The 25,691-nt window shown below is 45.1% G+C and overlaps 1 protein-coding gene across 1 annotated transcript; it reads left to right on the forward strand.

Moving 5' to 3' along the window:
• The first annotated feature begins 378 nt into the window (after positions 1 to 378).
• On the forward strand, positions 379 to 24,243 carry LOC139310367 (motor neuron and pancreas homeobox 1-like). The gene is made up of 4 exons (XM_070934529.1): positions 379 to 814; positions 21,339 to 21,499; positions 23,185 to 23,463; positions 24,115 to 24,243. Exons 1-4 carry the CDS (start codon positions 379 to 381, stop codon positions 24,241 to 24,243), a joined length of 1,005 nt encoding a protein of 334 aa, XP_070790630.1.
• Positions 24,244 to 25,691: the final 1,448 nt, after the last annotated feature.

The following is a 25,691-nucleotide window of genomic DNA, read 5'->3' on the forward strand; positions in this document are numbered from 1 at the left end:
ATTCCAGTGCCGACTCGTAATCGGGATTGGGGGGAGGGGACGACCCCCGAAATGCGTCAATGGGGCAACAGCTCTTGCCTGGGGAGGGCAAGGGGGGTCTCGGCCGGAGGGGCGATGGGCGGGGAGCGAACGGACAGGTGGGGAGGGGATTTGGAAGACTCGCCTGGCCTGTCAGCCCGGAGGGGAGGGGGAGGGAAAGGAGGAGCCACCCCGCAGTAGCGGCTTGCAGAAGAGGGGGGCAGCGGCGCGCCCAGGCAATCGGGCAGGTGTGTGTGCCGAGGAAGGGGCTGGAGCAGCGCCGCACGCCCAACGACGTCGCACCGGGAAGGTAGAGCCGTGCGGGGGCCGAAGTGGCAGCAAGGCTCCAAGGAAGCCGGCATGCAGAAGCCCATGGAGAAATCCCAAAACTTCCGCATCGACGCTCTCCTGGCCGAGGAGCCGGCCCGGCCGGTGCCCAGCGTCTCCCCGGAGAGCTCAGCCGGGAGTCCCGGCGCCTGCCTGCGGACCGAGACGCCCTCTCCCTGCGCGCCGCCGGGCTTGGTCCCTCTGCCCGCCGCCGCCTTCATCCCGAAGCCCGGCTTGCTGAACCTGTCTCCGCCGGCACTCGGCGGCTTGCCAGCCATCTACCCGCCCCCGCTTTACCCCATCCCAGCTCTGGCAGGCCAGCACTCCGCCTTCGCCTACCCCGCCGCTTTCCCCCCGCTGTCGCAGCCGGGAATCGAACCTCTGAAGGCGGCCGTGGGGGTCGGTTCCTTCCCGCTGGAGCACTGGATTCGAGCCGGGATCATGGCGCCCCGCTTCCCGGATTTCCACGGTAAGAACCCAGGCTGACCGTCCTGAAGGGAGTCAAAGGACGCAAAGCAGGGGAGCGTTAGACACCGATGAGTCCCGAAGGGAGCGCTTTCTTAGCCTGCCTCGGGGTAGCGCTTGGCTTCCCGGGTTGTTCTGCTGAGAGCCTGGCTGTATTGCGGCTCCTGGGGTTAAAACCATCCCTGCAGAGCCAAGGAATGAGCCCTGGAGGGGAAGGCTGACGGCTCCAGAGCCAACTGAAGGGGGAACGAAGGCCAACAGGTTTGGAACAGCGGTGGGAAGTAGCTTTGGCTCAGCCTTGAGTTCCCAAGGCCAGTGGCCACGGTCCGATTGTCTCATCCCCCGCTGCTTATTAGAGGAAGGGAAGGAGGTGGCTTCCTCGGGGAATCGAACTTCGAATTCGAATCTTCGAACTGCTCGCTGCAGGAATTCTCCGAATCTTGCAATCCTCGAGAGGCTCCCGAGTGTTTTTCCCGTAGGGGGTGTGTTGGGGAGAAGGGGCGGGAGCAGGGGTGAAATCCAGCAGCTTCTGACAGGTTCTAGAGAACCGGTAGCGGAAATTTTGAGTAGTTCAGAGAACCAGCAAATACCACTTCTGGCTGGCCCCAGAGTAGGGTGGGAATGGAGATTTTGCAACATCTTTCCCCCAGGAGTGGGGAGGGAATGGGGATTTTGCAGTATCCTTCCTCAGCCATGCCTACCAAGCCACACCACGCCCACCAAGCCACACCCACAGAACCGGTAGTAAAAAAAATTGGATTTCACCACTGGGCGGGAGGGATAGAAACTCGACTTCTTTCGGGTGTTTGCTTTCTATGGAAAACGGATTTGCTCACCCGGGGATCGGTGACAAGTTCGCCGAGAGACACTGCTCAACCCGCCCGCTTCTTTGACCCCTCCCCATCCCCAGGGTTCTCTCAACCTCGCGCTGAGGAGCCCTAAATGTTTCTGTCCTGATCTTCCAGCTTGTTGAACTTGAAGCTTCCCTCTCCTGCACGTGAATTGTAGACCCACAAATCTGGAAGTGCCGCCGAGTTGGATAACTGAGGTCATTCGCGCACTGCATTTTGTTCCGGACAGGTTTGTCTGTGATGCGAAGGCTTTTTCCCTCGTGGGAAAGGCTGCCTTTTGAAGGGGGGAGACCTAACCCGGGACACTCAGAAATCGAAACACACTAACCCGGGATTATCTCGCATATTGACTTCACTGGTACCGCCGGTGGGCTCTTCGGGCCACACAGTATAACAAACAACCCCTGCCACGTCTAACGGAGCTAATGTGAAGAAACTTCTGCGCCGGCTTTAGAAGAAAAAATAATAATAACCCCTTCGATTGCCTCCTCCAGCGTGGGGGCTGGCCGGGAGGGGGCGACTCTCCCTCCCTTGCAACTCTTCCAGCAGAGCAGTTTGTAGGTTCTGGGTTTTTCTGCCTGGAGGGAGGTTTGGATTGGGGTGGGTTTCCAAGACCCCTTTCCGCGCCCCGGTGGTGGGAAAGGCCGGAGTTTATGAGCGGTTGGTCTCCAGAAGCAGCTCCTGCTCTAGGTACTATTAGTTTCCCCAACCACAGAAATCAAAGCTCCCAGGACGGATTTTAGCTCGACCTGTAATATGGCCTGTCAATTCCGATTCGCTCATTCCCAGCCCAGACCTAAAGATAACTTTACATCTATTGTTGGTGAGATCCAGGCCCATCGCCGATCTGGAATGTTAACAAGTCCAAAAAGGGGCTTGTGAAGCGGGCCATTGTTCCCTGGCCTTAAGAATGCTAATTGGAAGGAAAGACAGGAGAGAGATCCTGGCAGCGCAATAGATACATACACACGACCGGTAAATGTTCCTGGGTAAATATGCCTATCCGACCTTCCAGAAACCTGCACTACAGCTCCCTTCATCCCCAACCAGCGTGGCCAATTTATCACACCGGCTTGAAGGAGGCTGGGCCAAGATGGACACGAGACTCGAGTAATCAGACCCGTTTCGGAGACAGGACGGGATGAAGGATGGCGAACTCGGCGCGGTTTAAGGCCCCGGTTTCGTCGGGCCATTCATTCATTCTTTATTTTGATTGATTGATTGATTGATTGATTTATATGCCGCCCTTCTCCGGAGACTCAGGGCGGCTTACTATGCTTTTAAGCAATAGCCTTCATACTTTTGTATATACCTGCTTAGTAGGGCTTTTGCCACCCCCCCAGCGGTGTTCTATTTTATACAAAGTCAGCTTATTGCCCCCACAAACCAGGTCCTCATTTTACCTACCTCGGAAGGATGGAAGGCTTAGTCAACCTTGAGCCTGGTGAGAATTGAACTCGCAGTAATTGCAGGCAGCTGGCAGCTAAATACTATTTTAACAGTAGTTTAGTCCACTGCACCACCAGGCTCCTTTCTGAGTTCGGCTCAGAAAGGGGTGGGGTGGGGTGGAAAGCTCTTTGGTTACTTTGGGAGATTTAATTCCCTTGTTTCCAGCGCAGTTGCCGAACCTGGTTTAATCACGTCCCATTAAACTGCTTTGCTCTGGCTTAGAATAACCGCGCAGCTTAGCAGCAAGTGTGAACCCCCCCCCCCGCATTGACTTATTTAACATTGTTTAATGAAAGAGCGGTTTAATTAAAGCGATATAGAGACCGAACCCCGATCGTATTTAGTTATATATAATCCTGGTTCAGCGTGACACGGGAGACGGCAGAGGCGACCTGATGGAGGCTGGCCTAACTAAGGCATCCACCTGGGAACCGAGCGAGAGCCGAGCCAGACGGCCGCCCGCCCTGCTGTCCCGAAGGAAGCTTTTCCCACATCAATCACCCGACCCGAGGCAGGGGAAGTTGTAAAAGGTTTTGAACTTTAATCCTCCCAAGGCCTCACGGTGCTTGGGTCAAAGCGGGCGGTGTATGTTTGTGTGTGTCTGTTCAGTTAATTTGTTACCAGTTTGAGGAGAAGGGGACGTCGTCTGGAAACATCCAGGAAGACCGGGGCCCAAACCCTGGCAGGTACCCTTTGGAGGCTTCTACGCCTCTTCCTTTCCCACTCGTCCAGTTCCTCTCCTCGAGGCAGCTGGTTCTTGCCCTAGTTGTGGGGGGGGGGGGGATAGCGCTGAAACAACTAAATGAAAAGAGGGGGAAATTTGGAATTTATTTATTTATTTATTTATTTATTTATTTATTTATTTATTTATTTATTTGTTCGATTTATATGCCGCCCTTTTCCAGAGACTCAGGGAGGCTTACAATGCGTTAAGCAATAGCCTTCATAGTTTTGTATATTTTTATACAAAGTCAGCTTATTGCCCCCACAAACTGGGTCCTCATTTTACCTACCTCGAAAGGATGGAAGGCTGAGTCAACCTTGAGCCTGGTGAGATTTGAACTTGCAGTAATTGCAGGCAGCTGGTGCTATTTAACAGCACTTTAGTCTGCTGCACCACCAAGGCTCATAGGAAAGAATATAGGTTCCTTCTACCGGTAGGAGGGATTACTGAAACCTTAAATTGCCCCTTTGCCAAAATTTAGAATGCCCCTCCCTGCCCCGCTGAAAATAGAAGCCTTCCTTACTGCTAAATTATGTAGGGTGGTGGTGGTGGATGGTTTATTGGCAGAACTTCGGGGAAATTTGTGGCAGATGGGCCACCAATCATATCCGAGTCCAAATTATTCAGTCACAGTGTATCCAACGTTCCTCCCCATCCCGCCTCAATAACACCGCTGTGGGAAGACGGGAATGAGCGTTTGCCTTCAATCTGTCACATGGAGCAATTTCTTGTGATCAGAATGCTTCCATTCTCTGTGTATATGTGGGCGTGGCATTTGTTGTAGAAATCCAGATTTTTTTTTTTTATTCACACACACATGAATAACAACTAGGGGAACTAGAAAAGTTTTCAAACCTGCTCATTTTTGGTAGCTGCTTCGCTGTCCACAGGCACCGATGTAAAAGAATCCCATTATTTGCAGCATATTGGTTGGGAGGGAACGTGCTGAGAAACGCACCTGGAACCTAAGCAAAATCATCCTCCCTAAACCCAATTTTGCAAGCGACTGCAAGCTCGAAAATGTAGCTAAAGTACCCATTGTAAAAACGTACTCATATGTGTCACTTGTCCTGTCTTGCATGTCTGTCTGTCTGTATCTCTCCATCCATCCAATCTATATAGTTTGTTTGATAATAAGAATCCAAATGGAACAATCGTGGAGGTTTATTTTAAAAACTGAATCATTTTCCCTTCCAACATTCCCCTGGCTAAAATAAGCATTAAATGTTTTTCATTCTCAGATACTTCAATTTAACACATTTAATAGTTCAGCAGCAACCCCATTTGTAATAGGAGCTTGAGTGGCGTAGGAGCCTAATGCCTCCTACTAAGGCAGCATTTAACATCCAGCTGCCTGCAATTACTGCGAGTTCAATTCTCACCAGGCTCAAGGTCGACTCAGCCTTCCATCCTTTCTAAGGTAGGTGAAATGAGGACCCAGACTGTGGGGGCAATAAGCTGACTTTGTATAAAAATATACAAAAGTATGAAGGCTATTGCTTAACGCATTGTAAGCCGCCCTGAGTCTCCGGAGAAGGGCAGCATATAAAAATAAAAAATAAATAGTCACAATGACCCATACTGAAGTCACTTTTTTTAAAAAAACTGAGCAGTTTCTGCCATTTACTGTAAAAAGAGAGATGTTTTAATTTTCGGAACTGAGTTATGTTGATGCTCTGCTATCATTAATATATTTCCCGCCCCCAGACTCTTCAGAGCCTGTCCCCAATCTAGACTACAATGCCATCATCTTCCCTCACAGAAGTTGTATTCCAACAGACCAGAAAAGTGGGAGGTTAAGGAAATTTGTTCCGCGTTATAATTTTAAAATATAATAATTTGGACGAGTGATACAGGAATTGGCCCAAGATTTCTATTTGCGGCTAGCCTTTGAGCCCTCGCTGTTGTTTCGCCCTTTCTTGACATTGGCTGGGCTGCTTTTATTTCTGTAAAGTTTCTGACAAATTCTGACGAATGATCATCTTTACCGTTCTTCACCTCGCGTTTTCCTAGAGGAGGAGAGGACAAAGAAGCCCTACGCAGTCTCTCCCCTCCTTCTGCAACGCGACCGAATCCATGAAATGAGCAAAAGATCTCCTCCTGTCTCGCGCCACCGAAGGGATTTCCTTGAAAGTCCTCGTCCTCACGTGCGGTCAGGAGTCCCAGCTGGAGGGGGGCGGGAGGGCAACCCTCGGCGTAGCTCTTCAAACGTCTGAATCACTCTTTAGGGAAAAGGCCCTCTCCGATTCCATCAAATCTATTTCCGAGTAAAGCTCCAGAGCTCAATTGGTTTTCCGGGGTCGCGGAATGTTAAAAGTTAAAAAAGAGAGGAGGGGGGGGGAACGGCCACGGTCACACAGTTACGTTTATAAGACGCTTTTATAAAAGAACCGGGAATATCCGGAAGAAGAAAAGTTCTGAACTCAAGCTTCGGAAAAGAGCTGGGCTTGCTCGCTTCTTAGACCAAAAAAAAAAGTTGGTACCATCCAATGGTGGGTTTCAAAAATTTTTTTACTACCGGTTCTGTGGGTGTGGCTTGGGGGGCGTGGCAGGGGAAGGTTACTGCAAAATCCCCCGATCAGCTGGGACTCGGGAGGCAGAGAATAGATGCTGGGGGGGGCCAGTCAGAGGTGGTATTTACCGGTTTGTTTGTTTGTTTGTTTATTGATTCTTGGTATTGAGCCTTGGTAGTACAGGGGTTTAAGGCACCCTGTTATTAAGCTTATTAAGACCAGCTGCCTGCAATTACTGCAGGGTTCGAATCTCGCCAAGGCTCAAGGTTGACTCAGCCTTCCATCCTTTCTAAGGTAGGTGAAATGAGGACCCAGTTTGTGCGGGCAATAAGCTGACTTTGCATAAATATACAAAAGGATGAAGGCTATTGCTGAGCACATTGTAAGCCGCCCTGAGTCTTCGGAGAAGGGCGGCATATAAATCAAATTAATATATATATATATATATATGCCGCCCTTTTCCGGAGACTGAGGGCAGTTTACAATGCATTAAGTAATAGCCTTCATACTTTTGTATATACCTGCTTAGTAGGGCTTTCGCTCCCCCTCCTAAGCGGTGTTCTTTTTTTATACGAAGTCAGCTTATTGCCCCCACAATCCGGGTCCTCATTTTACCTACCTCGAAAGGATGGAAGGCTGAGTCAACCTTGAGCCTGGTGAGATTTGAACTTGCAATAATTGCAGGCAGCTGGTGTTACTTAACAGTGCTTTAGTCTGCTGTGCCACCAAGGCTCTGAACTATTCAAAATTTCCACTACCGGTTCTCCAGAACTGGTTGGCACCTGCTAAAACCCACTTCTGGTACCCTCCCTCTTCTCCAGGTTCTGAACAAGGCACTTGGCTCCCACCCTCCGTTTCTGCGGAAGAATTCTGCGAGTGGTTGGCTTTCCTGGCATTGCTGTGGAAACAAACTGGGCTTACCCAAAGGTGCTTCTTCAAGAGGCAACTGGACTTTCTGCTTTTTCTTCGAAAGACGTTCCGCTTCTCATCCAAGAAGCTTCTTCAGCTCTGGATGAGAAGCGAAACGCCTTCAAAGAAAAACCAGAGAGTCCAGCTGCTTCTTGAAAAAGAACCTTTGGGACAACCATGGCCTGGATGACTGAGAATCTCCAGAGACAAGATACTTGGCCACCGAGGTAGCCTTTTTAGAGGGAGCGTGTGAAACCACTGCCGCAGCTAAGGAAGTGGAGGTTGGCTCTTGTCCAGCAGAGAAGGAATAGCCTAGCAAAGTTTCCCTGGGCAGGAAGAGTAGCTCATTGAGACTCCAGACGAGGGTTTCCGGGGTCACGGGATGATAAAACTTAATGGGGGGGGCGACCACGGTCACACAGTAAGTTAATAAGGGTTTTTTTTAAAAATAGAGAACCAGGAATGTCCAGAGAAAGAGCAGTTCTGAATTCAGCCTCAGGAATCAGTGATATTATCTGACCTTGGTATCCTGAAGTGGCACAAGACCATTAAGGCGCAGGAAAAGGCTATTTCGTTTGTTTTGGGGTTGGCCTTTTCGCTCTCTCTCTCTCGCTCTCTCTCTCTTCTTTTTTCTTTAATACGAAGAAGACTCTTCAACAGACTGCCTGTCTTTGTTCCGAGTCGTGCCTAAAAGCGAAAGAGAGGCTCAATTCACATCGCTGGCTCTAACCAGGGTTTGGTTCGACTACTTTGGGCTGCGTAAATCACAGTCGGCTGGGAACGCTTCGCCTGTTAGGGCAGAAGCCTAAATCACATTGTGATTTAAAACCAACCAAACAACCAAACCACGTGGTGGCTTAGCCACTTCCAAACCGGCCCTAGTTTCCCACAACCTCTTATGGTTCACAATAGGGAACCGATGATCCGAATTTGGTTTCATGTTGTAATGTGGATAGCAAGTAGGAGTCTAGACTGCATTTATTTATTGGTTCGATTTATATGCCGCCCTTCTCCAGAGACTCAGGGTGGCTTATAATGCATTAAGCAATAGCTTTCATACTTTTGTATATTCCAGCTTAGTAGGGCTTTTGCCCCCCCCCCAGCGGTGTTCTTTTTTATACAAAGTCAATTTATTGTCCCCACAATCCGGGTCCTCATTTTACCTACCTCGGAAGGATGGAAGGCTGAGTCAACCTTGAACCTGGTGAGATTTGAACTCGCAGTAATTGCAGGCAGCTGGCAGCTAAGTGCTAATTAACAGCACTTTAGTCCGCTGCGCCACCAAGGCTCTTGCATGGGGCTGGATGAAGGGATTTCCCGATTAATGTCTTGTTAATACCAGTAGCTGCCCCAGCTCAGAAGTCCGGACCTTACGATTAGGCTTGTTCAATAAACGACTTTTTAAAAAAATAATAATTTGGAAGCTCGTGGTCCCCAAAACTGGCACGCCGAGATCACCTAAATCAGCCAGTTTTTCAATTCTGTATTCATCCTTTAGGCTGCAACATCGTAAGGCCGAACTGAAATGGTCGAGTTTACCTGACATAAAACCTTGTTTTTCAGGGGAAACCTTTTTACACGTTCACTGTGAACTTCAGAAACTCACTTGCCCTGTCGGTGTGAACCCGGGTTTCCGTCCATTAAAACTTTTTTTTTATCGCCCTGATGAGGGGGGAGAGGGGTAAATACCAGGGGTGAAATCCAGCAGGTCCTGACAGGTTCTGGAGAACCGGTAGCAGAAATTTTGAGTAGTTCGGAGAACCGGCAAATACCACCTCTGGCTGGCCCCAGAGTGGGGTGGGAATGGACATATTGCAATATCCTTCCCCCAGGAGTGGGGATTTTGCAGTATCCTTCCCCGGGATGGGATGGGAATGGAGGTTTTGCAGTATACTTCCTCTCTGTCATGCCCACCAAGCCACGCCCACAGAACCGGTAGTAAAAAAAAATTGGATTTCATCACTGGTAAATACGTATGTTTGTGCCTGTTGTCACTACTACCAGTCATATTTGTAGGTAGATTTTCTTAAAGTTTATAAACTCGGAAGGCTTTTTAGCTCAACAACCGCGGATCCCGAGGCCTAAAGGTTAAGAGTTTGCACAAACGTGGGGTACTAACATCGGAAATAGCCGGAAATCATCGAGGGCTTTTTCAAGCTATTTCCCAAGGACTCCTTGGATCGTGAGTGGAATTGGGTAGTAGGAGATCCGAGAGCTGGGCCGGGGACAGGGAAGCGCACAGGCGGACGGCGGGAGAAAGGCAACACCCCCCCCCCATGAGATAAGTGCAAAGAGGAAATGGTTCTCAGTGTAAATCCCTTGTAATGTTTCCGCTCCAGCGCGTAGGGACAAGGCTGGATCTCACGCCTCATTAGCTGGTCAATGAAACTGGGCGCCTGGCCGTGTTAGGGGCGGGCTGACCAGGCTAATGCCATTCAAGAAACGAGAGCGTGACAGAAGGCGACAAAGGGGAGGAGGAAAGAGAGACAGCCAAGCCAGCTGTAGCCCACCTTGGTTGCGAGACGGATGGGAGTCCTGGGAGAAAATTAGCTGATCACCCAATTAGGATACCACTCCTCTCTCTTCGCTGGAATGCTTTTGCCTGGATCTTAATTTCCGATATTTCTCCGCTCTGGATGTGCGCGCTCTTCCTCTCTGGCACAAACGCACCTTGTAACAAAATGCCTCTGCCTCTCCTTGTAGGATCGCGTCCTTGTTCCCATTCCCATCCCGTGCAGGTGTAAGAGTTGGGCTTGCTCGCTTAGTTTAGACCAAAGAAAAAGTTGACATCACCCCTCTCTCTTCCATGTTCTGAAAAAGGCGCTTGGTTCCCAGCCTCCGTTTGTGCAAGACGGATTCTGCGGGCGAGTGGCTGGTTTTCGGCGCATTGCTCAGGAAACAAACTGGGTTCAGAATAGGTGGTCACTGGAGCAGGCATTTTAGAGCGAGCGTGTGAAATCACTGCGGTAGCTAAGGGAGTGGAGGGTGGCTCTTGCCCAACAGGGAAGGAATGGCCTAGGAAAGTTTCTCTGGTGGGCACCGAGGAAGAATAGCACGTTGAGACTCCAGGCGAGGGTTTGAGACAGGGATGCCAAGCGGCTTTTCTTAAAAACAAAACAACAACAAAGAAAAACAAGATTTCGCGCTCAAAGAAACCCAGATTCTATATTAAAAAAAAACCCAGATATCAACAAAAACCACAATAAATTTTAAACTAAATTATCTGAGCATGAAACCCGGATTAAATATATAAAAATAAACCGAGATTCTACACACAAAAAAACCCCAAACACAATGAATCAGTTTTGAATTAAATTATGCTTATTTATTTAATACATAAAGTGTAATGTATAGAGAAACGTAGATTTTAAAATTTAAAAAAACCTAGAAACCCAGACTGCGATAATAATAATAATAAAAAAAAAAACCCACCTAAATTTGAGTTTTAAGAACCCAGCACTAGGCAACCCTGCTTTGAGAACCTGGGTCAGACCTAGCTCAGAGGATCATCCCCCCCTCCCCTTCCTCTAAGTGAATGGCCATTTTTGGATAGGAACGGGGTGGGTGGGTTGTTCATTTGGACGGTGGTCTTATTTCCAGCCTTTGGGACAAGCGGCTTCTCTACATTAAGGTTGAGTAGACAGGGATTCATTGGTTCGCCGGAGTCTGTGGGTTTGAGGGGGGGGGGGTGCGAAAACAATCGATACGTAAATAAATAGTTAACTCGGGATATTCACATCCAGGCCTGCCGAATCCGCGAAGTTATACGAAGTAAAAGCTTTCTCCGGGTTTTAAACTCGACTTCTGGTGACATCGGAGCACGATTCCACCCCCCATCAGTCGGGGAGTGCTTCCCTCCCCATTGCCCGTCCCAGCAATGACAATGATCATATACACAAGCCAGAAAAATTAAAAGAGCGCGGAAGTTGCTAATAATCTGGTGAATCAGATGGCGCAGGTGTCTGTATGTCTTCGCGTGCTCTCACTCCTTCCTCTCCGCTTGTCCCTGGCTCCCATGGGACTGTTGAGTGAAGAAAATTCGCTCTGATTCTAGATATATTCAGAGTCGACCCAAAGGTGCTTTTTTCAAGAGGCAACTGGACTTCCTGGTTTCTCGTTTAAAACGTTTCGCTTCTCATCCAAGAAGCTTCTTCAGCTCTGACTGACACCATTCCCCACCATCCCATCAGAGCTGAAGAAGCTTCTTGGATGAGAAGCGAAACGTTTCCAAAGAAAAATCAGAAAGTCCAGCTGCCTCTTGGAAAAAGCACTTTTGGGACAACTATGACCTGGGATGATTGAGAATCTCCATAGACTTTCAGAATCGATCCAAAACATCGTTTGGCAAGATAGGATATTCAAAGACAACCAGAAAATCAGGACAATCGATCGGGGTTTTAGATGGTTCAAATTCCGACCAGGCTCTGTTTCAGTGGTGAAATCCAATTTTTTTTACTACCGATTCTGTGGGCGTGGCTTGGCGGGCGTGGCAGGAGAAGGATACTGCAAATTCCCCATTCCCTCCCCACTCCTGGGGGAAGGATATTGCAAAATCTCCATTCCCACTCTACTCTGGGGCCAGCCAGAAGTGGTATTTGCCGGGTCTCCGAACTACTCAAAATTTCCGCTACCGGTTCTTCAGAACCTGTCAGAACCTGCTGAATTTCACTCCTGCTCTGTTTTATATAATCGATTTAAAGAGGTGGGCGTAATGAAATGAAAGATTTTCCTGGGGAGCTTCTCCTTGGAAGGGCGTGCCCAAAGAGAGTAATCCTGGCAGGGGGAAAACACGCAGGACGGGGCAAAGAGGCATGCATGCAAACATGTCGGAGAAGCTTTCCTACTACAGTGCGGTCCCAAAGGGAGGAAGGTGATGCTGGAAGAAGAGGAGGATAAACAAGAAGAGGGGAATGACCTCAGGCAATCGCTATTCTTTCTCCCGCTTTCCTTTGAGGCGGCGCAGCTGCCTGGGGTCGCAGAAAGTTCCCACCCAAATTCGAGGGGATCCCATTTCCAGCGCCACGGATAGTAGAACTACAGGAAATTTGGGGAAACAGTGGAAGGCTGCGTTGAAGTCCGGATAATGGATGCCATGCAAACGGGGCCTCTCCCCCTTCACCCTACAAGTGCCCCTGTACCCAGGACTCCCTCATTTCTATGCCATCTAGATATACGGGGAAATAAAAGAGCGGCATTCCAGTGTTTGGTTAGGGAAGGGTACAGATTTAAGAAATAATCATTGTGGAGAAAGAAAATAAAATCAGGTGTTTGTTTTTTTTTAAATCACCTCTCCCCAAAAAGATCAATCTGTTTGTCCTTGTATGCTTTCATCTTTAATTTCTTGCTGCGGTCCAGCCTTGTCCAGCCTGATGAACTTTTATTCCTATCCTTTGGATTTCTGCATTTGCGCTGCCTTACGCAGCTGTCCCATTTACTTTGACTCCTGGAGAAAATATCTGGAAAGCAGGTGTACAGTTACATTACAAATAATAAATGTAGGCATCTCTCTTCTCTCTGTTTCAATATCAGTCCCAAGTGTCATTGTTTAATTTTAGATCACTCGTTTATTTAGACTGCTTCATGGGAATCCAGAGACAGGAACAATAATTTAAAACCAGACAAACCAAACTTGATGCAGCTTGTATTTGCAGGGTTTCTTCCTATCAAATTAGGAAATCTGGGCATCTATTTCTCACCAGAATCCTCCTCTGGTGGGGCTATAAAACCAGAAGAAATGCCTCACACCTTCCCTGAAGAAGCAAATTAGCTCCATGAATGTAATACCCTCACTTCTTTTCCCATAGAAAATATGAATACTTTCTCTCAGGGTACCAACTCATTGTAATTTATCCAAAGATAGACAAAGCATTGCTGGCAGTGGGGATGATAATGACACAGTCCCCTTAGGGACCTCCTCAGGCTTGGCAGCCTGAAGGCCTTGATAGTGGACAGGAATAAAAGAAGGAAGGAAAATGAAGAGGGAGAAAAGAGGAAGAAGAAGGAAAGAAAATGTATGAACCCGTGGATGTTTTCTCTTAGACCAAAAACAAAACCTTTCTTCCAAGGATTGGGAGGTGAAGAAAGCTCCTCAGGTTGCAGAATGAAGAAGGTCCCAGAAGAGACAGCACAGCCAGATTTCAGAAGCTGGAGATGCTTCCTTCACTCCTCCTGAATCAGTGGTGAAATCCAACTTTTTTTTACTACTGGTTCTGTGGGCGTGGCTTGGTGGGCGTGGCAGGGGAAGGATACTGCAAAATCTCCATTCCCACCCCACTCTGGGACCAGCCAGAGGTGGCCTTTGCCAGTTCTCCAAACTACTCAAAATCTCCGCTACCGGTTCTCCAGAACCTGCTGGATTTCACCCCTGGTCTGAATGATCTGGATGATAATTCATAACTCAGTCTTATTGGATAAAATGCAGTGGTTTAATAATTTTACCCCAAATAGAACATCAAGGTATTTGAGCTTTAAAAAAAAACTGGGGGAGTAATAGAGTTAGAGTTTACATTGGTTCATTCCATTTATAGTCCATCTTGCTGCTTACAAATTGTTTTGCCCTGAATGTGGACATGTTGTATATATTAATAGGCAACCCCCCAAAAAATGTGTAGAGATTTCTCTAATTTTCAGTGTTTTCTTCCAAGAATGAATGCACCTGGATTCTGCACACTCTGATGGCATGGATTGTGCCAAGATGAGCTGGATCAGTGCTAAAAATATTTATTTAGGAAAATAGATAAAAATTACTAATCCTCGCTTTGTAGTTGCACTTTGTGTTCACAATTGCACTCTGGAAATAATGCTGAATGCAAGTCATTTATTAGCTGCATTTTATATTTCATAACAGTACTAAATGCTGATATATTTATATCACAGTATTTTGGGGATACCATGTTTTTAGTATTTGATAGTTTATGCAATTAGATTTAGTGTATGGTACTGTCTGTTAGCATTCTATGCTAGCATCCAGTAGTTAGTGGCTTATGAATTTTCATGCATGATAAAAAAAAAAGTTAAACACATTCAAATTTTGATGTATCAGTTTCATGATCAAAGTCCACACCACCATTTATACTTTGAATTCTGAGTATTTATGAATATTCACTTTTACTTGAGTCATCTTAGCCACAGAAACTTATGTTAAATTGCCTTTCTCCTGTCCTTGGTTCAGTGATGGGTTTCAGATTTTTTTACTACCGGTTCTGTGGGTGAGGCTTGATGGGCATGGCATGGCTTGGTGGGTGTGGCTTGGTGGGCATGACAGGGGAAGGGTACTGTAAAATCTCCATTCCCATCCCACTTCAGGGGAAGGATACTGTAAAATCTCCATTCCCTCCCCACTCCAGGGGAAGGTTACTGCAAAATCCCCATTTCCCCACGATCAGCTGGGACTCGGGAGGCAGAGAATAGATGGGGGAGGGGCCAGTCAGAGGTTGTATTTACCGGTTCTCTGAACTCCTCAAAATTTCCGCTACCAGTTCTCCAGAACTGGTCAGAACCTGCTGAAACCCACCTCTGCCTTGGTTCCTTTCTAACTTCAAAACTTATTTTGTTTTTGTTGTAGTTAAATTTAAAACATATTGCAAACTGCATAACCTATTATGCTGCAGTCCAAATAGGCTACATTCTATATAGTAATATGGAAAGAAACCCCACTCATCTAAAGGATGCTTGAGTAGGCCCAGGCTGTGGTTAAGGTGCTGGGCTAGAAACCAGGAGACTGTGAGTTATAGTCCTGGCTTAGGCATGAAAACCAGCTGTGAACCCACTTCACAGAGTTGTTGTGGGGAAAAAGGAGGAAGTGTGTTAGGTGTATTTGCCAGCTTGAGCTACTAATAAGTATGGAGTAAAAATCTAATCTAATAAATAAAATTGCACTGTTAACATGTGATTTTTCTATACTGCAGTATGTGTTCTGTGCATGCATTTTCTGCCTTACATATATTTTATTCCTGGGAATCTACATTTTATCTGTATCCATGCCAGCATCAGCCCAACTCACATTTCAATCTGTATCTTTGAGAGACTAATAGAATTATTAGATTTCCCCCCTAACAATTGCCTTTGAATAGGTCTATATCAATGACCTGATATATCTTGACACTTATTCTGCTGTCAAATATGAATATAGCTTTTCTTTTATTTTTAGCTTAACTATGCACACACTGCACACAGGGTTACTTTTATCTACAATTTGTCTAAAATATTTTCTATGGTTTTCCCTAAAATTTTGCACAAAACCAATTGCCGCTCATAAGAAATTTGGGCTAGATTAGACTGGCCTGTTTAAATATTTGTTTTTAAATTTTCATTTAGTGGAATATTGTGTTAAAGAAATGCACACTGGACTATCTCTACCAACTGTGGCAGTGGGAGAGCATCCGTGACCCTCAAAATGTTGCTGGATATCAACTATCCTGAGCCATAGCCAGCATTGGCTCATTGCGAAGAGGTCCACCATGTGTCTTCAACCTGTTGCTCCAGCAAGACTTTAAGAAAAATGACTTTACAATTCATAGAATTATAGAATTGGTTGGAGCCATTGAGGTTATGGAGTCCTGCTCAATTCAGGGAGCCAAATTAAAGCATTCCGGACAGGTTTAATTTGTACGCATCCAAAGAAAGTGATCCTATCGCTCTGGGTAATTGGTTCTACCGTCAACTGCTTTTATTATTACTGTAGGAAAGGTGTTTTCCTTCTAATATTCAAGGGGAAATTTCTCTCCTGTAACTGTAAATCAATTATTCTGTTTTCTGCACTTTGGAATAAGAGAGTTGAGGTATTGACTTTCTGTGTGACATTTTTTCACATACTGAAGAATTGTGTCATCTACCCATTCTTTTCTCAAGGGTAAACAAATCCAGCTCCTTTAGTCTCAGGACTTAGACTAAGGACTAAATCACAGGACTTAGTTTAGAATCATTTGTCATAGAATCACAGCATTGGAAGGGGCCTTGGAGGTCTTCTACTCTAATCTCCTGTCAAAGGTAGGAGTCCTCATACCATCTCAAACCATACCATCTCATACCACCATTAAGAGCCATGGTGGTGCAGTGGTTAGAATGCAGTATTGCAGGCTTATTTTGCCGACTGCCAGCAGTTTGATTCTCATTGGCTCAAGGTTGACTCAGCCTTCCATCCTTCAGAGGTTGGTAAAATGAGGAGCCAGATTGTTGGGGGCAATAGGCTAACTCTGTAAACTGCTTACAGAAGGCTGCAAAGCACTATGAAGCAGTATATAAGACTAAGTGCTATTGGTAAGTGCTATCTCAGACAAATGGTTGCCCAATCTTTTCTTGAAAACCTCCAACAATGGAGCACCCACAACTCTACTGCTTCATAGTTCTCACTGTCAAGAAATTCCTCCTTATTTCCAATTTGGTTCTCCCTCTAAGGAGTTTCCACCTATTGCTTCTTGTCCTATCCTCAGGTCCTATGGAGAATAAATCAAATCCTTTTTCCCTATGGCAATCCTTCAACTATTGGAAGACTGTTATATCTCCATTCATTCTTCTCTTTGTTAAGCCAAACATACTTCATTCCTTTAGCTGTTCTTCATAGGACTCCCTTCCAGACCACTTATCATCTTTGTAACTCTTCTCTGCAATCTTTCTAAGGACTTGGTGTGGGGGTTTTTTTGTATTGTGGTGACCAGAATTTTGATTTGGTCCTTTGATCATTTTCTTGTTCTTTGTACCAGCCAATTTTTTTTGTATAAATTCTTCTTAAAGTCCCAGAATGGGACATAATACTCAAGGTGGGGCCCTTAATTCAAGGCAGAATTAAGTGGAATGGTTATTTCTTATAATTTAAAAGCAATGTTTCTGTTAGTGCCATCCAAAATTGCATTTATCTTTTAACAGATATACAATCAAAGACCATTCCAATACTTCCCCCCCCCCCAAAGTCAGGTGTGTCCCATATATATCTGTGCATTTTATTTTTCCAAAGTATAGAACTTTGTACTGTCTGTTAAATTTCTTTCTGTTAAATTCAAGATTTTTTATATTATCTGCAAATTCCTTCACAATTTCATCTGAATAACTACTTCTGTTTATTTCTATATCTACCTTCATTCTATTTTTCCTTTCTGTCATAGGAGCCAAAACAGCAAAAACCTCAATATTCCATGAGATAAAGTTAGGATTTTGACATTCATGGCAGCTAAGATAACTAAAGGCTACGGGAAATTCTTTGTCAGTTTCTTTTAGATGTTAGAGCCTACAGGTGATTACTTCAGTTTCAGTGCAGAATGGGGCCATATAATTTAAAGGTAAAGGTGCCCTCAGGTTCAGCAAAAAGTAATACTATGTCATTTTCTTGGAATTGATTTATACTTGTTTTCTGATAGGATATTTTCCCCCAGTTTTTCAGTCTAGCCTCACCTCTAGGATTTCCATTAAATCTAGACCCTGTTTAAACTTTTGGGCACAGACAAGGTTTGCCAGGTGCTAGCAATGATTGAAACTATCAGACTTTAGGCACTACCATTTACAAGTAAGGCAATAATCAAAACAGTCAGTGGTTTCCTGGGAGGGACGCTTTGACAGCTGAAGGCCAGACTTTCACTTTTGGGACAGCGAGGTCTAGCCTGGGTGGGTGATGATGAAAAGCGAACAGGGCCATCTCATGCACACGAAATTTTTAAAAATTTCATGAATTATTAGGAGGGTGATTGGGGTATGTTTTTTTTTTAAATGTCCATTGGATCATGAAGAGTTGAGAGCCACTGAAGGATCACCACAAAGCATATCTTACAGTTCAGATTACAATTTTTGAGTATCTCCTATCCTCAAACGCAGAGTGCCGATTTCTGAAGCTTCAGAGGCAACTCCAAATTCCATGAGAATGAAGTTTGGGGAACGGGTGAAGTCTTGTGGCACCTGCGGTATGGAACCCTTCTTAGATGTTTGATGGTTTACTTCTCCAGACCTATTCAACCCATTCAGTGATCAAAGTTGTGTCTTTGTTGGGAACTCTCATCATGTTTCTCTGATTCTCTGTACCTATCTCTTCCAACCCACTTTCACCCCTGAGTGTTTGTTCTCTATTTAGTCAAGGGCTGTAAAAGCTAATCCAGGAGGCAGCCCATAAAATGGGCAATAGTGGTGGAGTCAAGCACACCCTTCCTGTTCTGCCCATGTGGGGCAAGCTGCAGCCTTCCCTCAAAGCTTCTTTTGTTCCTCCACCCCTCTCCCCATTCAGCAACAGGCTCTGATAACAGCTTATTAGCCAGTCAGGTACTCTGGTAAACCTCTGTGGAGGCAGGCTGCCTTTATTACTCCCTGGAACAGCTGGAGGTAATTAAATACACCTTATACTAATAAAGGCGGTTTAATTTCACCAACGGAATTGATTGCAATTTCTAAAGCAAGGGCTGATAGCTTATCAAACAGGTTAATATCAGCCGGGTCATAAAATCATTATTTGAAGGAAAAGAAGCAGGCTCAACTTATCAAGCTTATGTCTGTCCATACAGTCTGCCAAGCCTGACAAACTTAATAAAATGCCACTGGTAGGAAGGAAATGCTATCATAGATATTCATGTGTTATTATATATAAGTTACTAGGGAGGTAAATGAAAGATTAGTCAATTCTGTGGAAGTCAGTTTGAGAAGATTTTTACTCCCTACAAAAAGTAATATCTATGTGTGCGAGAGAGAGAGAGAAAGAGAGGAAGAGGGAGAGAGAGAAAAAGAGAGGGGGAGGGAGAGAAAGAAAAAGAGAGGGGGAGGGAGAGAGAGAGAAAGAGAGGGGGAGGGAGGGGGAGAGAGAGAAAGAGAAAGAGAGAGAGATCTGTGATCACGATCTGGTGCTTGGCAACCTCTTTGAGACTGAGATTGACAGGTACCCATTCAAAATATATGCAATGCTTCCTGTTCTCATTCTGAACTGATTATGCAGTATCAGTCAATAAAATTAGACCCTTTATGTGAAAGTGGCATGGTAATATTTATAGAAGTAAAAACTGGGCTAAAAAATCCAGATGACTGCTACGTGAAAAAGAGTTGAGAGGTTCTGATGCATGAAAGGGACATGACATGATCTGACATTTTTCAGGCCCAATGCAGTATTCAAACATTAGGATATATAATACTATCTAAAGCTCTTGAAATCATGTTGCCAGGAAGAAAATGTATTTATATACATATTACCTTTGGATGCCACCTTTCCTCTAGGGAGCTTTGCCTTATTTGCCAGAAGGCAAGATATACAATAAATCATAACAGAAATAAAAATAAATTACTATGAGGCTGCCTTTATTTGATCACTGTACCATATCAACTCTATAAGATAATTAGCTGAGAGATAAGAGGCCTTTCAAGGCTGGATAAAGTTCAACCTTCCAACTCTCATGCTGAAGAAAATACCAATGAAGCAGCAAACAGCAGTTGAACAAGAATGAAAGACATCCCAAAGGGAATTGTGTACTATATAAAAGACTAGTTTTGTTGCAAAAAATCTTCATTTATATAAATAACACCAATAAGTGAAGCTTTTCCTGAGACGAATATGGCTGTGGAGAGATAATCAGCTGCTTAATGTTTGCATGGTAGCTTTCTGTTAAAAGATACACATGAGCAAAAAAGAAGAAATAAAGAGCAGAAAAAAGAAATCCCAATTGTATTTTCATCTGTTAAATATGGCAGTCACTTTATCTAACAGTTGCCAGACAAGCAACTGGTTGCATTTATAGGCTTGTTAATATCCAGTTGGCCTTTTATAACCAATGGCAGCATCCAAATGCTTTTAGATATGGCAGCAGCGTTATTTAAATATGAAATAATAACAGCATCAACAGCAATGCAGCGGCTCTTTATGTATAAATACCAACTGGAGATAGCAGTATATTTGGTTCAAAGTTGTGAAGGAAATATCAGAAATATCCTTCTCTATCACTAGGAAGAAAGTGAAATATTGAGAAGTCGCTGTGATGGCGAACCTATGGCACATGTGCCACAGGTGGCACACGAGAGCCCTCTATGCGGGCATGCCAGCTGTCGCCCCAAGGCCAGCTCCACTGTGCATGTGCATGTGCCTCCCGCTGGCCTGCTGGTCTTCGGGTCTCTGTCTTGCATGCACAGGGGTGCATGCAGGGGACATGCACGCATGCATGAGTGGGGGGCAGAGCACATGCACAGGGGGTTGCTCACATTGCATTTTGGGGGTTTGCGTGCGCGCGTCCCCCGATGCCCCATTTTGGGCATGGAAAACCTCCTGCACCAACCTGAAAGCCAAAATGAGGCACGGCGAGGGCCCCGGGGGACGTGTGCAGGGGATGTGCACGCATACGCAGGGATGTGCGTGCATGCATGGGGGAACTCGCATTTTGGGGGTTTGCGCATGCGCTTTGGGCACTCGGCACCAGGGATGAAATGCTCCCGGTTTGGACCGGATCACCTGATCCGGTAGCGATGGCAGCGGGTGGTTCAGGGAACCGGTAGCAAAAATCCCTGCCCCCCCACCCCCGCCCAACTGAGCCGCATGATCATCAGGGACTTTTTTTTTTTTAAAAAGCAAAAAAAAAAAAAAAAGCTTTTAAAAGAAAACAAAAGCCTCTGACGATCAGGCAACTCAGATGGGATCGTCAGAGCCTTTTAAATGCATTTTTTTTGGTGCCACTGCTCGGCACCAAAAAGATTAACCATCAGTGTCCTACCTAGAGCATCTAGATATATTTTGATTTACAGTAATAATACATTCTACAAGAGGGGTTCTTGGTGCTCTCTGAGCTGGCTTGTTTTCTTGAAGACGTTTTATTACCTTAACTAGGTGACATCATCAGTGCTAGCTTCTCCTTCATTGGTTCATTCTATACTACCATATATAAACAGTGTAAGTTTTAGATTGTTAAAGTGAGCAAAAGATGGCATACAGACTCTTGATGGTGTTTAGTAATAATAGTTTACCACAACATAAAAACCATGTGTAAGCCTCTGAACATATTGATGTCTCCTTGCAAACATCCGCATAGTAGAAACCTAAGCAATGATACACAGTTTTGTTTCGGGTCAATAGTGGAGAAGTGTTAAGAAGGCTGCCATGGTGGACCACATCCTGATTTTACTTTTTCTTTTCAGGTTCCCCACCAACCAACCTGATGGGAAAATGCCGTAGACCTCGAACAGCTTTTACCAGCCAACAGCTTCTGGAGCTGGAGAACCAATTCAAAATCAACAAGTATCTTTCGCGGCCCAAACGTTTTGAAGTGGCCACATCACTGATGCTAACGGAGACACAGGTATCACCCAGAAAAGAGAAGCATAATCTCAGTGTCTTGTCCGTATTGTCAAGGAAGGGACAAAATACATACAATATGCACACATTTCACCTTGTACCTTTTATAATTTATCATCTCCCTTGAGTCAAGAGGAACTCCTGGTGATTTCATGGACACCTCCAGATAGTTTTCGGGTAACAATATGAAAATGGCTTATCTTCTTTTTGGGCGGGTTTTTTTTTTAAAAAAAAACAACAACAACAACCACACATGTTCCCATTCCATCCTCAGCCTTGGGATTTCCTGATGATATCTCTAACCAGAACTGATGATCTGATATGTGGGAAGAGCCAAAGTCTGCTAGTGCTGCCATCTGCTGATAGTCATGGGGGGAATTTAAAAAAAAGTGGAATAGATAACCTTGTGGAACAATAATATCACTGAGAAGTAAAGAGGCAAAATGAATTTTTGCCTCCCGGGATTTTACCACCAAGAGTTGCCTTGTTAGTGCATATATCTAGAAATCGCAGAATGAAAACAGTGTCATATAATAAAATAAAATATGGCATGTACATAATTACTAATATGCTCCCCCAGTTGGTAATCCATACTCCCCATCTCTTTTATTCACAAACATCTAAGCAGCATGTGCGTTTCCCACTGTTCATCATGAATGTTATGAAGATGGCACAGCCAGGAAGGTAGGTGAGATGGAGAGGTTCACTAGGTCCCATCAAGTTTGCAGTGTACGGCTATCCACTCTTGCATCCGAGCATGAAGTAGATAAGATAGTCCTCTACATTTTAGAACCAATGCCAACATTGTTTCCTATCATCAGAAAATAGATATCTCATTTATTCTTTCTTTCATTCTCCTTTATAAAAGGGACCTGTATCATACATAGATAAATGGAACAGCAATTACTGTAATAAAACAATTCAGAAATGCAGATGGTCTCACTAAAAAAAAAGAGAGAGATCTTCTTCACTGGGATTTGGGTGGCGTGTACCTTTAACCAATAAACAAACCACTGTGAAAATTTTCTACATTCTTTGATGAAACTGCAAGGCAGTCTTGCAGAGAGATTTTTATGGGCTGCAGAAACCAACCCAAAGTAGCTGTTTTACAAGTAATGAAAATACTGGTCCCTGCAAGGGAGCCGTTAAGGTATTGGAGTGGTTAAGTCATTGCAGAGGTTTTTTTAAGTCATTGGCAGCTAAGTTGCAGTGAGGGCAGTTTTCCACCTTTGATCTGTGCTTCCCAAGGATAGTAGAAGCTAGGAGAGTGCTGAAGGGTCATTGACGGGGGTGAAATTCAGCAGGTTCTGACAGGTTCTGGAGAACTGGTAGCGGAAATTTTTAGTTCGGAGAACCGGTAGCAGAAATTTTGAGTAGTTTGGAGAACCGGCAAATACCACCTCTGGCTGGCCCCAGAGTGGGGTGGGAATGGAGATTTTGCAGTATTCTTCCCCTGGAGTGCGGTGGGCATGGAGATTTTCCAGTATCCTTCCCCTGGAGTGGGGTCGGAATGGAGATTTTGTAGTATCCTTCCCTTGCCACGCCCACCAAGCCAAGACAAGACAAGCCACGCCCACCAAACCACACCACACCCACCAAGCCACACCCACAGAACCAGTAGTAAAAAAATTTGAATTTCACCACTGGTCATTGACACAGGGTCAACCTTTGTCTGTTCATTTCATTCAGGTGAAAATCTGGTTCCAGAACCGCAGGATGAAGTGGAAGCGAAGTCGGAAGGCCAAGGAGCAGGTAACCCAGGCTGAAGTGGAGAAGCAGAGAGTGGCAAGCAAGGCTCCAGAGAAACTGCTGCCTGGAGAGGCGCGAGGGGAAGAGGACGAAGAAGAGAGCTGTGGTGACGAGTGTAAGAAACACAGGGCCAGTGTGCAATTCCTGCACTGTGATGCCGACGCCTTCAGCTTCAGCTCAGACCCCTCGGGCTCAGAAGAGGAAGAGGAAGTGGAGAACGCCACTCACAGGGAGAGGAATGTGCTGCTATGAGCAGATGTGGTTGAGCCCCAGAAGAAAGACAGTGAGAGTTTCCAGGAACTGGCTCTAGACTAGACCATCGACATTGGACTGGTGCTCTTCTCCTGCTCATAAACTTTTAGAAAAGAAGGACTCTACCTGGGTTAGAGCCCTGGTAAAACTGTGCTGCTTAATTTATGTGTGTTTGGAATATATTTATCGTGTAATTGTTCTGTAACTGTATTGGGTGGGTGGGTGGGTGGGAATAGAGGCAGTCCTTGCCTGGGTGTTCCCTTTGTGTGGCTATAAAGATTATGACTTCAACAGAACATCAGGCTGGGATTTGCTTTGCTAATCATGATTTCAAGGCATCATCCATACACAATTACCGTAATATTCATGGCTGAGATGGAACCAAGTTCTATTTCAATTTTCTAGCCTGAAATATCGGAACAGGTCATTACTTTTCAGTCCTTTATGATCAGGACTCAATTAAGATTTGAAATAGTGTCTTGACAATCCTGGTTGCAAGGATAAGACAAAAGTCTTCCTCTATGTGGTAGCTTCTATTATAGTATAGTAGTATTATAACTACAGAAAAGAGGAACAGAACATGCGGAGAGCGAGATGACAGGAAGCTGATTGGAGAAGGAAGGAATGAATACATTAAGTACTCAGAGGCCATCTACCACGGAGGTCTCTAACCTTGGTGACTTTAAGACTTGTGGACTTCAACTCCTTTGCTTTGCTTTTCTGGGAGTTGAAGGCCACAAGTCTTAAAGTTGCCAAGGTTGGAGACCCTTGTGGTAGATGGCCCCTGAGTACTTAATGTATTCCTTCCTTCCTTCTCCAATCATCTTCCCTGATCTACCACACAGTGCTCAGAAAAGATTCTGAAAAAGGGAATGAAGTCTGGGCCAATAATAACCCTAGTAGGAATTATGTCTACAGACATTTATGATGCGAATTAGGGAATACAATTCATTTAATTTGTTTTGCCAGCAAAAAAGATCTGCAAATCCAAATGAATATAGCAGAGTCCTGCGGACACGCTATGCACTTTTACTAGGGAATAATCCCCAAGAAAACCAGTTGGATTGGCTTCCACGTAGAAATGCATAAGTTCCAGCTCCACTAGATAAACAGAATATCTATTTTTCCTTCATCAGCGTACAGTTCCAAGCAGGGGTGGGTTCTACTTACCTTTATTACTGGTTTGCAACAGGGCCGCACAAATGCACAGAAATGTCCTGATGACATTGCGGTCGGGTGTGCGGAGCGTCCCGCCAGTTTTACTATCGGTTCTATAGAACCGGTCCGAACCAGGGGCAACCCACCACTGGTTCCAAGACATCAGTTCTTAATATAACTTCAAAAGGTGATTCTAGTGTAATCGTTACATATTTTTGAATACAACTGACTAGGTGGCTCAGTGGCTAAGACACTGAGCTTGTCGATCAGAAAGGTCGGCAGTTCGGCAGTTTGAATCCCTAGCACAGGTCTCCTGCATGAGCAGGAGGTTGGACTAGATAACCTCCAAGGTCCCTTCCAATTCTGTTACTGTTACATAATTGTAAGGGAAACTTTGCTTTCGTGACAAATTTGAAGTCTACTTAGGCTAGGCCACAATTTGTAGCAACCACAGTGTTTGTTTACGCTCCCAAATTATATGCATTTCTCAGATGGGCTTTCTTGTTCCCCAAGTAAAAACCTCTATACAGTAGATAGTCAACCATTCAGCTGAACACTTGCCAATATGTCCAGTCAGGAGTTATCCATCCAAGTTATTAATCAAGCCTTTATTGATCTCTGTACTCAGTTCCTAAGCATCCAGACATGCTATCCAATGGATATGTATTTTTTAAAAGGTTAGTTTATATATAAAGACCTGGAGTCCCTCCTCTTTTTAGAGCCCCATGTTCTGAAGCATTCCTCAGAGTGCCCATCAATCGTGTATCATGGTGAGTTGAGCAAGATTTTTAAAAAAGGTGTACTCACAAAGTAGCATATACAAAGTTTTGATCCATTTAATTTCTACATTATACGAAAAGAACAGTGGTGTTACTTTCAGAAAAAGAATTCTCAAGGTGGTACACAATACATTGCAAATAATGAGTCAAGTACAGTAAACCATGGCTATTAGAAAAGGGGCAGACAAAATGGGAAGGCACATCTGTTAAACAGCAGTAACAATAACCAATCCATCAATGGAGAACTGCACTGTTAGG

Source organism: Pituophis catenifer, unplaced genomic scaffold (genome assembly GCF_029215685.1).
Source record: "Pituophis catenifer annectens isolate HBS135680 unplaced genomic scaffold, rPitCat1.0.hap2 SCAF_1, whole genome shotgun sequence".
NCBI classification, from domain to species: Eukaryota; Metazoa; Chordata; class Lepidosauria; order Squamata; family Colubridae; genus Pituophis; species Pituophis catenifer.